The 14,588-nt window shown below is 42.3% G+C and overlaps 2 protein-coding genes across 2 annotated transcripts in view; one reads left to right on the top strand and one right to left on the bottom strand.

Annotated features, from left to right (window-relative positions):
• Positions 1 to 699: 699 nt before the first annotated feature.
• gja10b (gap junction protein alpha 10 b) lies at positions 700 to 2,266 on the top strand (the record flags this gene model as incomplete). The annotated part of the gene is made up of 2 exons (XM_084148945.1): positions 700 to 2,106; positions 2,228 to 2,266. 2 exons carry the CDS (start codon positions 700 to 702, stop codon positions 2,264 to 2,266), a joined length of 1,446 nt encoding a protein of 481 aa, XP_084005071.1.
• Positions 2,267 to 10,299: 8,033 nt separating this feature from the next.
• The window catches only part of bach2b (BTB and CNC homology 1, basic leucine zipper transcription factor 2b), a gene marked incomplete at its 3' end in the record, with an annotated part of 120,724 nt that continues 116,435 nt past the window's right edge, over positions 10,300 to 14,588 (bottom strand). Inside the window, exons 4-5 of the mRNA XM_084148720.1 lie at positions 11,808 to 12,014; positions 10,300 to 10,782 (exon numbers count right to left, since the gene is read on the bottom strand). Of these exons, the coding sequence (XP_084004846.1) occupies positions 10,300 to 10,782; positions 11,808 to 12,014 (690 nt within the window). The remainder of the gene's footprint in view (positions 10,783 to 11,807; positions 12,015 to 14,588) is intronic.

Raw genomic sequence — 14,588 nt, 5'->3', positions numbered from 1 at the left:
ATGCCTCAAGTAGCTCATCATGCAGTGAACTATGAGATGGGGCATGACTCATTGATAATTCTGTCTGGTCCAATAGATTGTTCATTTTGACTTGGCCAGTTAAAAACATTTAGTTAGCAGATTTAGATCATATACAAACATAATACCAACATATAGTAAAAATACAAATGATTTGGAAAGTAAAAATAGCATGCATTTGACCATGTTTTGACGTTCAGAGCCAGGCCATGAGCTGGTTGGCACTATTGGGAACGTTACATGTCCTGCTGCGGTAAAACAAGCCCCGGGCCATTGTCCAGTCGCTTGGTGGATCGATTCTCGCATTCTATGAGTCCTGCTTGCAACAGATTGGTGATACACTCACTATAGCGACGCTCAGATGGGTCGCCTATCTCTTCAATGGGTGGAAACAAAACTTTAATTCTACCAAATATTCAGGTATTTCTGAAGCAAGTGGAACACACAACCAAGTTGAAATGTAAGTTCTTTCTTACTCTTAAATCCTTTGATATTATTTTGCTATTTCATGCTTGAACAGTCTACATTTGAAAGAGGACAATTGCTTTGGAATCATGAAAAATATACACACTAAACTATGAAAAAATTGCTTATCCTGTGAGATATTTATGTAATACCATGGCCCAGTGGAAGTTTATTTATGTAAATCTTTTTATAGCATAAGGATATGTGACACAGAAGATGGGGGATTGGAACTTGTTGGGGAGTATCTTAGAAGAGGTACATATTCATTCAACCATCGTGGGAAAAATCTGGCTAACCATCCTTTTTATATTCCGGATGCTCGTTCTTGGTGTGGCAGCAGAGGATGTTTGGGATGATGAGCAGAGTGAGTTTGTGTGCAACACGGACCAGCCTGGGTGTAAGAACGTGTGCTATGACGATGCGTTCCCCATTTCTCTTATCCGATACTGGGTGTTACAAATCATTTTCGTGTCCTCTCCCTCTCTGGTATACATGGGACATGCACTGTACCGTTTGAGGGCCCTAGAAAAAGAGAGACACAGGAAAAAAGCTTTCCTGAAAACAGAGCTAGAGGGCGCTGAGCCCTTTCACGAGGACAGACAGAGGATAGAGAGGGAGCTGAGGAAGCTGGAGGAACAGAAGAGAGTAAGGAAAGCTCCACTCAGGGGCTCCTTGCTGCGCACATATGTTTTCCATATCTTGACGAGGTCAGTGGTGGAGGTTGGCTTCATAGTGGGACAATATGTACTGTATGGCATTGGGCTGGACCCTTTGTACAAATGCGAGAGATTGCCTTGCCCGAACAGTGTGGATTGCTTTGTGTCCAGACCAACTGAGAAGAACATTTTCATGATCTTCATGCTCGTCATCGCTGGGGTTTCTTTGTTGTTGAATCTCCTTGAGATATTCCACTTGGGAGTTAAGAAAGTCAAACAAAGTCTGTATGGAAATAAAGGTAAAGATGATGAAAGCTTATTAGCTTTCAGGTCCAAGAAAAACTCCACGGTCCAGCAGGTGTGTGTCCTTACAAACTCATCACCCCAAAAGATGATGCAGCTCACTCAGACGGCCTACACGATGGTCCCTGACAGCCAAGTGGATGCTGTCCCCTTGTACCGGCATTCAGTAGCTCCTCAAAACGATGGTGGTGGCATCAATGACTCAGAGAAGTACCCCAGACAGACTGAGCTCCAGTCCCTGCGACAGCTGGGGACCGTGGAGCGCCGCTACACTCTGGACCAGAGGAACCACTCATGCAGCAGTGATGATTCCAATGGGCCTAAAGGCTCAGGCCATCCCAGGCACGACGGAGCACAGCCACGACCTTCACTCATGGCCAGCCATATGGAGATACCAGCAGCCCTGCGGAACCAGCTACGCAAACAGAGCCGGGTCAGTACTCTGCAGGACTATAGTGACATGAGTGATTCACTTGACAGTGGTCACTATCCCACGGCAAGGAAGGCTAGTTTCATGTCCCGGGGACTCTCTCAGACCAACCTGGACAGTTCTTCTGATAGCCCGAACTCCGGGAGTGGGACGGACACAGAGGCCAAGCGTATCGCCCAAGGAGAGAGCCCACCTATGACCCCGCCTCCAGCCAGTGGACGAAGAATGTCAATGGTAAGTAGACCGATTATACAAATGGAGGATGTATTGTAGGATTCTCATAATGTATTTCTAAGGCTAAGATTCAGATTAAATAACTACTGACTAACTCATGTTGCATATTTCAATCTTTCAGAGCATGATTCTGGAGCTCTCTTCAATCATGAAAAAGTGAGAACTGGCTGAGGGACCAGAAGGATCTGGGGACCCTGATCATGAAGCCACACTCCCCTTCTAATTGCCTAATTGTATTCATAATAACATTTGTATTGTGGATGAGCAGTAAGCGCATTAATATAGTTACACTGAACAAAAATATAAACGCAACATGCAACAATTTCAAAGATTTTACTGATTTACAGTTCATATAAGGAAATCAGTCAGTTGATATAAATTCACTAGGCCCTAACCTATGGATTTCACATGACTAGGAATACAGATATGCATCTGTTGGTCACAGAACTGGAACACGCTGTCGTACATGTCGATCCAGAGCATCCCAAACATGCTCAATGGGTGACATGTCTGGTGAGTATGCAGGCCATGGAAGAACTGGAACATTTTCAGCTTCCAGGAATTGTGTACAGATCCTTGCGACATGGGGCTGTGCATTACCATGCTGAAACATGAGGTGATGGCGGCGGATGAATGGCACAACAATGGACCTCAGGATCTCATCACGGTATCTCTGTGCATTCAAATTGCCATTAATAAAATGCAATTGTGTTCGTGATCCGTAGCTTATGCCTACCCATACCATAACCCCATCACCACCATGGGGCACTCTGTTCACAACGTTGACATCAGCAAACCGCTCGCCCACACAAAGCCGTACATGCTGTCTGCCATCTGCCCGGTACAGTTGAAACCGGGATTCATCCGTGAAGAGCACACTTCTCCAGCGTGCGAGTGGCCATCGAAGGTGAGCATTTGCCCACTGAAGTCGGTTATGACACCGAACTGCAGTCAGGTCAAGACCCTGGTGAGGATGACTAGCACAAAGATGAGCTTCCCTGAAACGGTTTCATCAGCTGTCCAGGTGGCTGGTCTCAGATGGGTGAAGAAGCTGAATGTGGAGGTCCTGGGCTAGCGTGGTTACACGTGGTCTGCGGTTGTGAGGCCGGTTGGAAGTACTGCCAAATTCTCTAAAACGACGTTGGAGACGGCTTAAGTGTAGATAAATGGACTGCATGCCAATTGCACGCTCCCTCGAAACATGAGACATCTGTGGCATTGGGTTGTGTGACAAAACTGCACATTTTAGAGTGGCCTTTTATTGTCCCCAGCACAAGGTGCACCTGTGTAATGATGCTGTTTAATCAGCTTCTTGATATGCCACACCTATCAGGTGGATGGATTATCTTGGTGGAGAAATGCTCACTAACAGGGATGTAAACAAATTTGTGCACAACATTTGAGACAAATAAGCTTTTTGTGCGTATGGAACATTTCTGGGATCTTTTATTTCAGGTCATGAAACATGGGACCAACACTTTACGTGTTGCGTTTATATATTTTTTCAGTGTATGTTTGCATGTGTAGTTCTAATTTCAAATTTTTGATATGTCAGAAATATCTGTGGCATCAAATGTAATTACATTTGTGGAATTTAATATTTTTTGTAAAAGTGATATGACTGCAAGCTACTTGTAGTGACATTTTGCACACATTAAAATGACATTTGGCTCAAAGACACCATTCTCATAAGATGACAATTCAACATTTGATTGATAATAAATGTAAAACATTGTGGGATATGATGATACACTCCACCATGCGCATCTTAAATCTCAAAATGTAAATATGATTTTTTTTAAAGCACTATGATATTATTTATCATACAGAATTATGATACATTTGGAGATGGAAGTGCTCTTCAAATTCAACAAAATGTGAATATATTGATGAATATCTTGAAATGTTTTGTAAACCCTGCTATTGTTTATACAATATCTTCAACACTTGTCAACTTTCTTGATATCTTTGAGAAATGTATAACCTGTTTGCTTGTACACAATGTTTTTCTGGGATCTGATATATAACTATTAAAATGCAAACATGTATAGTCACATCCGAAATTATTGGCACCCTTGAAAAAGATGATCCAAAAATTATGTATAAAATAAATAATACAAATGCTGAGATATATTGTATGCTAAAGAACATTTGAAAATTATTTTATTTTATACTAATACAATTGCTCAGAGAACGATTAGTAAGATGAAAAAATCTAAAAAAGATAGGTGTCAAAATAACCCTGTTTTCAATACTTTGTGCACCCTCCCCTTGCAAGGATAACATCACTGAGCCTTTTTCTATAATGTTTTATGAGATTGAAAAACTCATTGGGAGGGATAATAGATCATTCCTCCATACAGAATTTTTCCCTGTTCAATTCAAACAACAGGTTTTCAATGGGGTTCAAGTCCGGAGACTGAGACTGAGATGTTGATTTTGTGGTGTGTTTGGGGTCATTGTCTTGCTGGAAGATCCACTTGCGGCCAAATTGCAGCGTCCTGGCAGAGGCAACTGGTACTTGGTAGAGATGATGTCGTTCACCTTAACAAGGGCCCCAGGGCTAGTGGAAGTAAAACAGCCCCATAACATCAAAGATCCACCACCATATTTTACAGTAGGTATGGGGTATTTTCTGCATATGCATCCTTCTTTCGAGGCCAAACCCACCACTGGTGTGCGTGGCCAAAGAGCTCTATTTTCGTCTCATCTGACCATAGCACCCGATTCCAATCCAAGTGCCAATGCCATTTAGCAAACTTCAGGCGTTTACAAATGTTGGTTGCTCACAATACAGGCTTTTTTTTATGGCAACCATTCCAAATAGCCTTTTGGCATGGAGGTGGCATCTAATTTTAGATTTAGAGACTTGGTGACCCCAACATGCGACCAAGTTCTGTAATTCTCCAACTGTGGCTCTTGGACTTTTCTTTTCCTCCCGAATCATCTTCCTCACTGTGCAAGGGGACAAGAAACACTTGGGTCCTCTTCTTATGTGACTGTGTTTCACCTTACTTCAAATCTGATATTCTTTTATCAGATAATCCATATAATACCTCTGATTAATTTAAAATGACACTTTAAAAGTACAGATTATGATTTAGTAAAAGAATATGACAAAGTAAACAATATTTATTTGCATTTGCAGATATAAAAAAATGACAAAAATAATGTACATGATGTTTCTTTATTTCATAAACAGAAATGGTGTCTAGACAAAAATGTCATTTATATAACACTATCAATTTAAATGAATGAAAATGGGGTTTACACAATACCATATTTACAATGGTTATTAAGTCATTTTAATTCATTAGGGTTGTGTAGCATTTGAAAATGAACAAGGTAAGAACACTTAGTAGAGAATAAGCAAATAACAGCTATTTCAAATTGACAATATTAACACAAAACAGTCTTCTAGAAAAACGAGAGAGAAAAACTACTTTGTGACTACAAGCTTAAGAGTTATTACATAAAAAAATGATGCACCAAAATCTACTAATTCAATAATCCATATAATCTGTGTAAAAAGCATGTAAAAAAAACAAACACCTGATGCAGTTTGCTGATACAGTCATTGACCAATTATGAGAGGTATGAAGGATTTCACAGGTAGATAAGTGTGAGAAAGTCCGCACTGGTGGTGACTCAGAAATGGGGGGCGTAGGCCCCTGCATACACTTCACTTGAATGTGAACTATGGCCTCTGCAAGTTCTAAGGCAAAAATCGGAGGTGCACTTGTATCCATGTAACTCTGAAACATCCCCAGTTGAATGAAAAGACAAGTTGAGGAAACACATAGTTTTCTGTTTACAGATGTAAAAACACTAACCATCAGTCCAATTTTAACCTACCAATTTCTATATACATGGCAAATTGAATAAACACATCATGACATGTGACACATTTTTGTAAACATATTTTACTTTTCTTTTACTCCTAAAATGGTATCAGCCTGTGCATGTAATCAGGATACCAGTATACTGTATTATAAAGTTGAGCAATTTGTGAAAAAGGCTAGTTTTGTTAATCTTTTCAAAACAACAACCTTTGGAGTTGGAGAGACAGTGTTTTTTTCAAGAGAAGCAGCACAGAAAAACTAAAACAAACAAAAGTTAAACTAAACCAGAAAATAATACAACACAAAAGCCTTTTAAAAAGATAATGCATTCAATGCACCTAGCGTTACAACAAATATCCACCAACTAATAACCACAGCCAGTTAACAAATCAAATGACATGGCTTTTTTTGTTGTTGCGTGTTTGGCTTGTGAAAAGCTGCAGAGGTAAAAAAAACTTCCAGGAAATCCACCTAATAACTAAATGTATTACCAAAACATAATTCAATTATTCATATTTGTACTCCAATGTATTATGTACTCTCTGCAGCCTCTTGATTGGTTTGATCTGTATTGTGCCAAGCCTATTACACAGTATTTTCATTGGTAGAAATAAGCTTCGGGAATATAAAACCAGAGTTTAGAGCTATACTTTCAGACACTCAAAGCGAAGCCAAAAACATCAAAGCAAACAAAGAATAAAACAAAACCAGCTAAAGTACAAAGGTCTGCTCCAGATTCGGAAATTGAGAAATAAAACACTTGGCACCCTGAGACGATATACAAGAGCAATGACTGGTCCTGGTTAAAGTCAACCAGACGAATCACTGTGTGATTGAGATGATGACACAACAAGCTTATTTCACCTGGAATGCTTGGGGTGACCGTAGAGGTGACCATGCTCTACTTTCAACCACTGGCCACCATAGTAACACCACACACAGCAAACCAGGCATGGAGTAGCTCTCTCAAGGCTAGAGGGCTAAGAGGTATAGGACTGGACTGTCAATTGACTGGATTAAAAACCCTTCATTACTTTGCATTACCTTCTAGCTGCATCCACCAACCAGCTTTTACATGAATCCAGGGGCTCTCTAGGTAGAGCAAAAACATTGATGAGGAATTGTTACGTACAGTAGCCTACACACCAGAAATATGCTATGCACTCATTGCTATCCAAAGAACATCAACAGTAATCATAATAGCATTATAAGGACATCTAAAAACGGATAGAGGGATATCTATTGGTATAGCTTTGATGAGGACAATATAAACTTGATGAATTTCAATACATTTTCCCAAAATGTGACATTTGTCAAAGCGTAGCCCAATGAGAGTGTGCTTTTCTGGTGGAACGTCATGCTTTTCACTTTTACTTCAAAAATGAGTAAGAAAAAGTACATCTATTGGGTAGGAATTGCATATGGCTTGCACAAATGTCCACTTGAATCCATCTATCTTTAGTTTTCTATTTTGTACCTGATAATGGGGATGAATACTGTTCCACTTCAGTGATAGCATATGAATCAGAGCAAAGTGGAAAAAGAACCTCACAAACAACAATAACAACAGGCAATCACAACTGCTCTAGACTCAAGCCTTTAAGTAAGGATGCCATTAGACATGTATCATGTGTGTGTATGTATTCATATTTGTGGTTCTCTGTGTGTGACTGTTTATGGGTCTAGCTACAACCTTAAGGAGACTTAGGTGAATGGTCAAATAGTCAGACTAGCAAACACACTGCGAAACACAGAGCACTCGAATATCACAACAAGGTTTGATCTCAGTCAAGACTGATTGGAGAACTACACAACTGTGTCCAAGGGGGGGCAGCAGGGTAACGCGAAGGGGAATTTGCAGACTCGTCAATATACAGTATATCATCGCTCTTTCCAACAGACTGTATAGCTTTTCATCCTGAATGAAGTTAAAGTTATGAGTAAAGCTTTATATTCCAATTGAATTCACTCCTCTTCATATGTAATGGCTCTATTTCTAATATGCTGTATTTTCAAGCACATCTCTGACTGTTGAACAGATAAGAAAATTATTTCTGTATATGTACATTATAAATGTCAATACATTATAAATGTAAATATTGTTAATCAAAAGAAGACAGAGTAAATCATTTAGCTGAGGACTATCGTTAGAAGCAAACACAAGCTAGACTAACTAGGTAAAATATACAGGCGCATGCATTCACATCACAGAATATGATGTTTAAAAAAAATGTACAATCAGGGCAAAAATGTTACTATATCATATGATTGTTACTCAATCAGTTTGATGATGACACATACACTGCTTTCACATGAACTGAAGTCTCAATTAGCTTTTTCAATTCTTAAGGAATTACAAATATAAGATGTGAACACTCAATATTATGTTAGCTTCCTTTTTGTTAATAAACCTGTTTACTATAGTAAAAAAAAAAAGGCATGTCTTCATAGAGATATTTATATCAATATTAACATATCAATAAGATGTTTTAATTTAAGTGCCAATTTAAGTGCTTCAGTATCAGACTTTTCAGGGTTTTGAATCTGACATAAACCCTCTATGAAGTGCTATTAGAACTAGTTATAACTGAGCATCTGGTGCTGGAAGGAAAGAGCCTGAATTGAGCCCAGATTCATTAGAGAAAGTATCCTTAGTAAATATACATATTTTGTGTACGTTTTTTTGTTACAGACAGAATAGCTATCCCTCAGCTTGAGAAGGTGTCTACTCACACATTCCTTGACAACATTGAAACATAACACTGAAGAAATTCAAAGGGTGAGAGTTTTCACCATCATACATATAGCATCTTTAAATACTGATAAGAAGAAATAAAGTTTCCTCAAAAACACAACAAGATGAAACTCTTTTTCACATTTAAAGAAGTGTCAAAGTTTGAATGGATGCGGCTTGAGCCACTGGTTAATAACATGCTTACACTGTCCTCGCCAGCAACATCCAATTTTCATGCAAGGGGCTCTAAAATGAATGTGTGTCTATGTGTGTGCGTGTTTGTGTGTGCGTGTTTGAGTGTGTGTGTCAAGCTGATTTCCTGAGTTTAAGAACACCCACCCTTATGGGGAATTTTCCTTTAGGCAGGAAACAGCAAAGCAAATATTTTCCCTTAACAAAAACCCCAGTGAAAAGAAACGTTTAAGCCTCTACTTGTACAATATTACTGTGACAGTCACCATGCTCCATACTATATACATTATACGTTCTGCCGAAGCAAGCACTTGAAAGTTACCATTACAACATCCACATACAATGGTATTGCTGATGTGTGGGAACCAGAGTTGGGGTCAATTTCAATTCCAGTCAATTCAAAAAGTAAACCAAATTCCAATTCCAATTTCCTCATTGAAAAGCCTTGAAGAGAATTGGAATTTCAGTGTACTTCCTGAATTGACTGGAATTGAAATGGAATTGACCCCAACCCTGGTGGGAACATAGCTATTTAACCACCTGTCAAATCACTCATTTTTCTCTTTCGTTTCAGTGCTGAGGAAGGCAAAGGAGGACTGTTTAGGTACTGTCTGCACACATTGTTTTTCTGTACAGAAAATGCAAATGAGTGAAGCAGAAGACATTTTTGCATATGAACATGTACAGTCTAACTGCTTCATAAATCTCTCATGTACAGAAGCTGTATTCTTATTTTCATGAATCATGTTGAACATTCAGAAGATTTCTTCCTGAGTTTGAATTGCTGTGACAAGGGCCACCGAGAGAGAGTGAGAGAATAAGAGAGAGAGATAGACAAATGTACAGAGAGCGAAAGTGAAATAGATTGATAGAAAATAGACAGAGTAGGAGAGAGAGTGAGAGAGACACAGAGAGAGAGAGAAAGGGAGAGCGAGAGAAATAGTGAGAGTGAGAAAGAGAGATATTGAGAAATAGCGAGAGAGACAGAGAGATAGAAGCTGTAGGTAGATTGAGAGACAAAGAGAGCTGCTGTTAGGTCCATTGAGGTTTGAGTTGAAGATGTGATCTTTGCCCATCCTTGTGAGTAGACTGTAATACATAGATAGAGAACAATGTTCCCACTGTGGAGATCGCTGCCTGCCCGGTCACGGTGTAGCACCATTGTGAGAGGAGTTTTGTGTGAAGTTCCCACTCTGTCATGGTTGCAGAGAGGAGAATACCTGGAGAACAGTATTGCTGCTCTTAAGACAACTGTAGTGTCAACCTTTAAAAAGACAACCAAAAAGACATACAAACAAAAAATGTTTTCAGAGAACACTGGCCAAGGCTGACCATCTCAACAACCCAGAGAAAGGGGTTTGTCAGAAGAAAATAAAAAATACAAATTAAATAATAAAAAAACGCAGGTATAAAAACCACAGTTTACTATGTACAGTCCTTTCTCGGCTGTTCGTCAGTTGTACATTTATCAGTCATTTCCTGGCAGAAGTCTACCGTCACCGTCTGATTGGACTGTTCATTGAACGAGAGCCCCGCCTCCATGTATAACCTCGGCTCCTGCCCTTCCGCCTCGTTGCCGCCTCCCCCCCCGTCAGCCTCATTCCCCATGGCCGAGTCAGGCTCGCTCTCTGAGGGCCCGGGGGACTTCAGGAAGCTGGGCTCCGGGGTGGCTGAGCCGGAGTGGGTGGTAAGGTCAATGCTGTTGGAGGCAGCATTGATGGCAGTGTCGGTGGTGTTGGTGCCGGGCTTCAGAACAGGGCAGTAGTGGTTCAGGGACTGGACCTGCTCCGGGCTCAGCTGCACGTCCCTGCACACCTCCTGGGACAGACAGGAGAAGTTCTCCCACAGCTCGCCCATACACTCCTTCAGCTGGTTCCTCTCTGCCAGCAGCTTGTCCTTCTCGTTCACCTGGTGGACACAAAAGGAAATATTAGGGATGAGGACTAGTGTCATGAGCTGTGGTCTGACAAGGAGCAAAGAGACATGCAGTACATACTGTGATGCCCTTTGACACTGCAGCTGCACAGTCGATGTTCTATAAATGCTTCATACTACCTATAGCAGCAGAGTGACATGGATGCTTGCTACATGCCATTCACTTCTTCATATCAACATAAAAGAGTTCACATGGCCTAGCTATATTGTTTGCTCCCTAAGCTTATGTTAAATAATGCCGTTTCAATAGCAAGCATGCTGTTGATAAGGTTTGTGATGAGCGAGCATTTCCAGGATGCTGTGTGCACTGAGGTAACATGGGACGAGGTGGTGGAAAGCGGTTTGAGATGATGATGATGTTCTCATATCTAGGATGCTGCTGGGTGACATCAAGGGGAAGGCTGTCAGTCCACTGTGGAGTGTAAAGCACTAGTGTGTGTGTGTGTGTGTGTGTGTGTGGCTGACACACACAACACACCAAAGGCCTGCAGCTCCACCCCATCACGGAAAAAGCATACTGGCTGCCTGTGAGAGACCGCCTGCCGCGATGCCATGGAAACGTGGGGGCGAGAAGGCAAGGTGGGAGACATACAGCCAGCACTCTACTGGGGATCCTCTACTTTAATATTCTTCCCCCTACACCAGCCTACACACACATTACTGTACTTTGACAGCTCGGCCAGCGTGAAAGTGCTGACAGTGTTGATATAATTAATATTACTCTATTCCAAGGTAATGCTTGTTGCACTGTCAACATGTTATCATTAGTAAGTCCAGGGAGAGAACGGTTCTATATAGACATCACATTGTTCTACTACTCTACAACCCAGTAGGTCCACACACTATGTGCTGCAGTATTGTATGTGCCAGAGGAGGCTGGTGGGAGGAGCTATTTTCATTCCAGCCATTACAATAAGCCTGTCCTCCTATAGCTCCTCTCACCAGCCTCCTCTGGTGTGCACAGTATGTCTATGAGAGAGAATGACAGACATACTGACCAATTTTCTGATCTCACACTCCAGGTTCATGATGCAGTCAAGCTTCCTCTTGCGACAGCGCTGCGCTGCGATGCGGTTCTTACTCCGCCGCCGGACGTCATGGATGAACTCCAGCTGCTCTGAGGTCAGTTTGTGCATTTTTACCATCATTTGGAAGTCGTTCCGTGGAAGATTTGTGATTTGATCTACAGGGAAAGGAAGCTTTACCTGCAAATAAATAAATTACAAATTACTTTTCACATCTGACGTGATATAGCGTTCACTTTTGAATTGAATATGGAATGAACATGAATGTGAATGAACATTTTGATGAACCCCTCCCTACTGGTTAGACCTTATGTAAATGCAAAAAACGGACTGCCACATTCTACCACAAGATGGCGCAAGAGCACCGCCAGGACCAGAAATAGAGAATGTGACTTACATACATTCACATGTAAAGCACTCTCTCTCTCTCAACCTGAAATATTGAACATCATGTAACCTATTTTCGGGCAGAGGGGGACAATGTGATCCAAGAAATGAGTGTCTCTCCATCTGTCCCTGCTAGCTTGGAGAGGTGCCAGCGTGACGGATCGAGGAGGGACAGGCAGGGACTTGTGACCCAAATCAAATCAAATTTTATTTGCCACATGGGCCGAATACAACAGGTGTAGACATTACCGTGAAATGCTTACTTACAGCCCTTAACCCCCATCCATATTGGTGTCAGGTGATGTCTGGAGGGCATGATATGTAACATCTATACCAGGGGAAGGCAACTAGATTCAGCCGTGGGCCGTTTTTTGTCGGAGCGGATGGTGGGATGGGGAACGGAACTTATTATATTAATTTGTACACTGCAAATTGACCACAACTAAGCCCAAAAAGAGATTGTATTTGAAAATAACAATCATTTCATACGTTGAATTAGATTGAGACACGATCACGTCTCTTTTTTTATTTGTGTGAATTAAACAAATATTTTGCTGAATTCCTGGTGATTTTACAGTCTTTTTTGACCCAAAACACTACAAACTTTAGGAGGGAGGCAAAAATATATAATCTTACATGCCAGATCTATACTATCAACCTGCAATAGTCCACAGGGACTGCAGAACAAAAGAAAGCCATACTTTCTTTGACACCTTCAGTCACATAGTGCAACACTCATCCGGAGAAAAATAATTGGCAATAAAATACAGATAATTGCAAAATCACAATACATTTCCCCCCTTATTATTTCCATGGATTTGCTGACAATATCCATGAGGGTGTGATTTTCCCTCCCACAAAGCATCAACAGATCGCCTGATTCTTTCTGTTCCCTCAGGTGCTGACAAACCTTCTGATACCCACACACCCCAGCGGTATCTCACAGCACCAGGGAGCCGTAGCAGAGAAGTGAGGAGAGAAAGAAACAGAATGGCAGAGAGAGAGAGAGGCGAGGAGGAATAACAAAGAGCCAGAGGAAGACAGCCAGAGAGCTTGCCAATATGAGATGAGCTGCTGCTCTCTTCCGCTCTGCTCTCTCTCCCCAAGGCTGCCTCTCTGGAGCACGTCAAGAACAAAGTCAAACGGCGAGGACGGATAGGAGGGAGGGAAGGGTGACGAGAAACGTTTCCCCGCTCTCTCTGTACCTGGCTGCTGAACCAGGGCCAGATGGAGACTCCTACAGCCCCTCGTGACTGCAAACTGAGCCCCACTAAAAACACCTGCAGTAGACTAGAGGACAATGGACTGGGCTGGAGCCTGGATACACTCACTCTAGTTACCACACACACACACACACCACAGTGAGCCGAGATATACGGCATCACCTAGGGTAAGTGCTGCACTTCAGGGGACAAAGCAAGGTGCCTATTCACGAGCGCATCGAAATCACTCTCTATTGAAGAGCAAATCTAGATATCAATTTATCCCAGAGAGAGCGGCTTGAATTTCCTCATTAGAAGCCCTCAGACCTCCGAGAGCCGTTGAGCCCATTTCTCATCTGGCTCCTCCGCTCGCTCGACATCTGCATGCAGACACATTCATAAATAATGGACAGAGCTTTTCAAGGCCACACTAGGCCCTGCAGGCTCCCTCCCACTACTAGCCAGGGCATGACAGTAGCTACAGAGAGAAGGGAGAAAGAGAGGGAGGGTGATGGAACACATCCACACCCTGCCTGCTCTGTGGGATCTAAACGAACAGAAGATGACTCTGCCAGCCCCTTTGAGCGCCATATAGAGGTCTTTGGAGTGACCATACAGATGTACTGATGGGGGGCTCTTTCCCCGAGACAGGCTAGGGGAGGGAGGAGACATACAGCCACCTCTCCACAGCGAGCGACCTTGTGAGGTTCTTTTATTCTTTCTTCCCGGCAGTGGCGTGCGGCGCAGTGCGGGAGGGACGTCTAGGCTATATTTAGTGGCTCCACCAGGAGAATCAGTCCAGTAACAAGGCTGGGATGACAGAGCGCAGCTCTGACGGCAGTCATAAATTCAGACCCAATGTGTTCTGGATTCTCATTGCCTTTCTTTTTCCCCCCTTCCTCTCCTCTTTCCCCTCTATTCCCCCCAGACTCACTCTTTCTCTGGGTCACTATGCTGCAAATAGGTCCAGAGTGAAAAGTAGGGCTCATCTGTTACCCGGGCAGCACTGGGTGTGCAGTGCCTCTTTACCCTACTTTCCTCCCCCCTCAGACACACAGAGAGAGGCTGGGCATCTGGCTGCCTGCAGGTCCAGACTTGGGCCGACCCATAAGAGTCAGATGGTGGGGCGGCCCGACGATGACGGATAACGCCTGGGTTCAGTGGG

Source organism: Coregonus lavaretus (genome assembly GCF_964263955.1).
Source record: "Coregonus lavaretus genome assembly, chromosome: 31".
Classification (NCBI taxonomy): Eukaryota; Metazoa; Chordata; class Actinopteri; order Salmoniformes; family Salmonidae; genus Coregonus; species Coregonus lavaretus.
The sequence above is the reverse complement of the archived record's forward strand: the minus strand, read 5'-3'. Positions and strand labels throughout refer to the sequence as shown.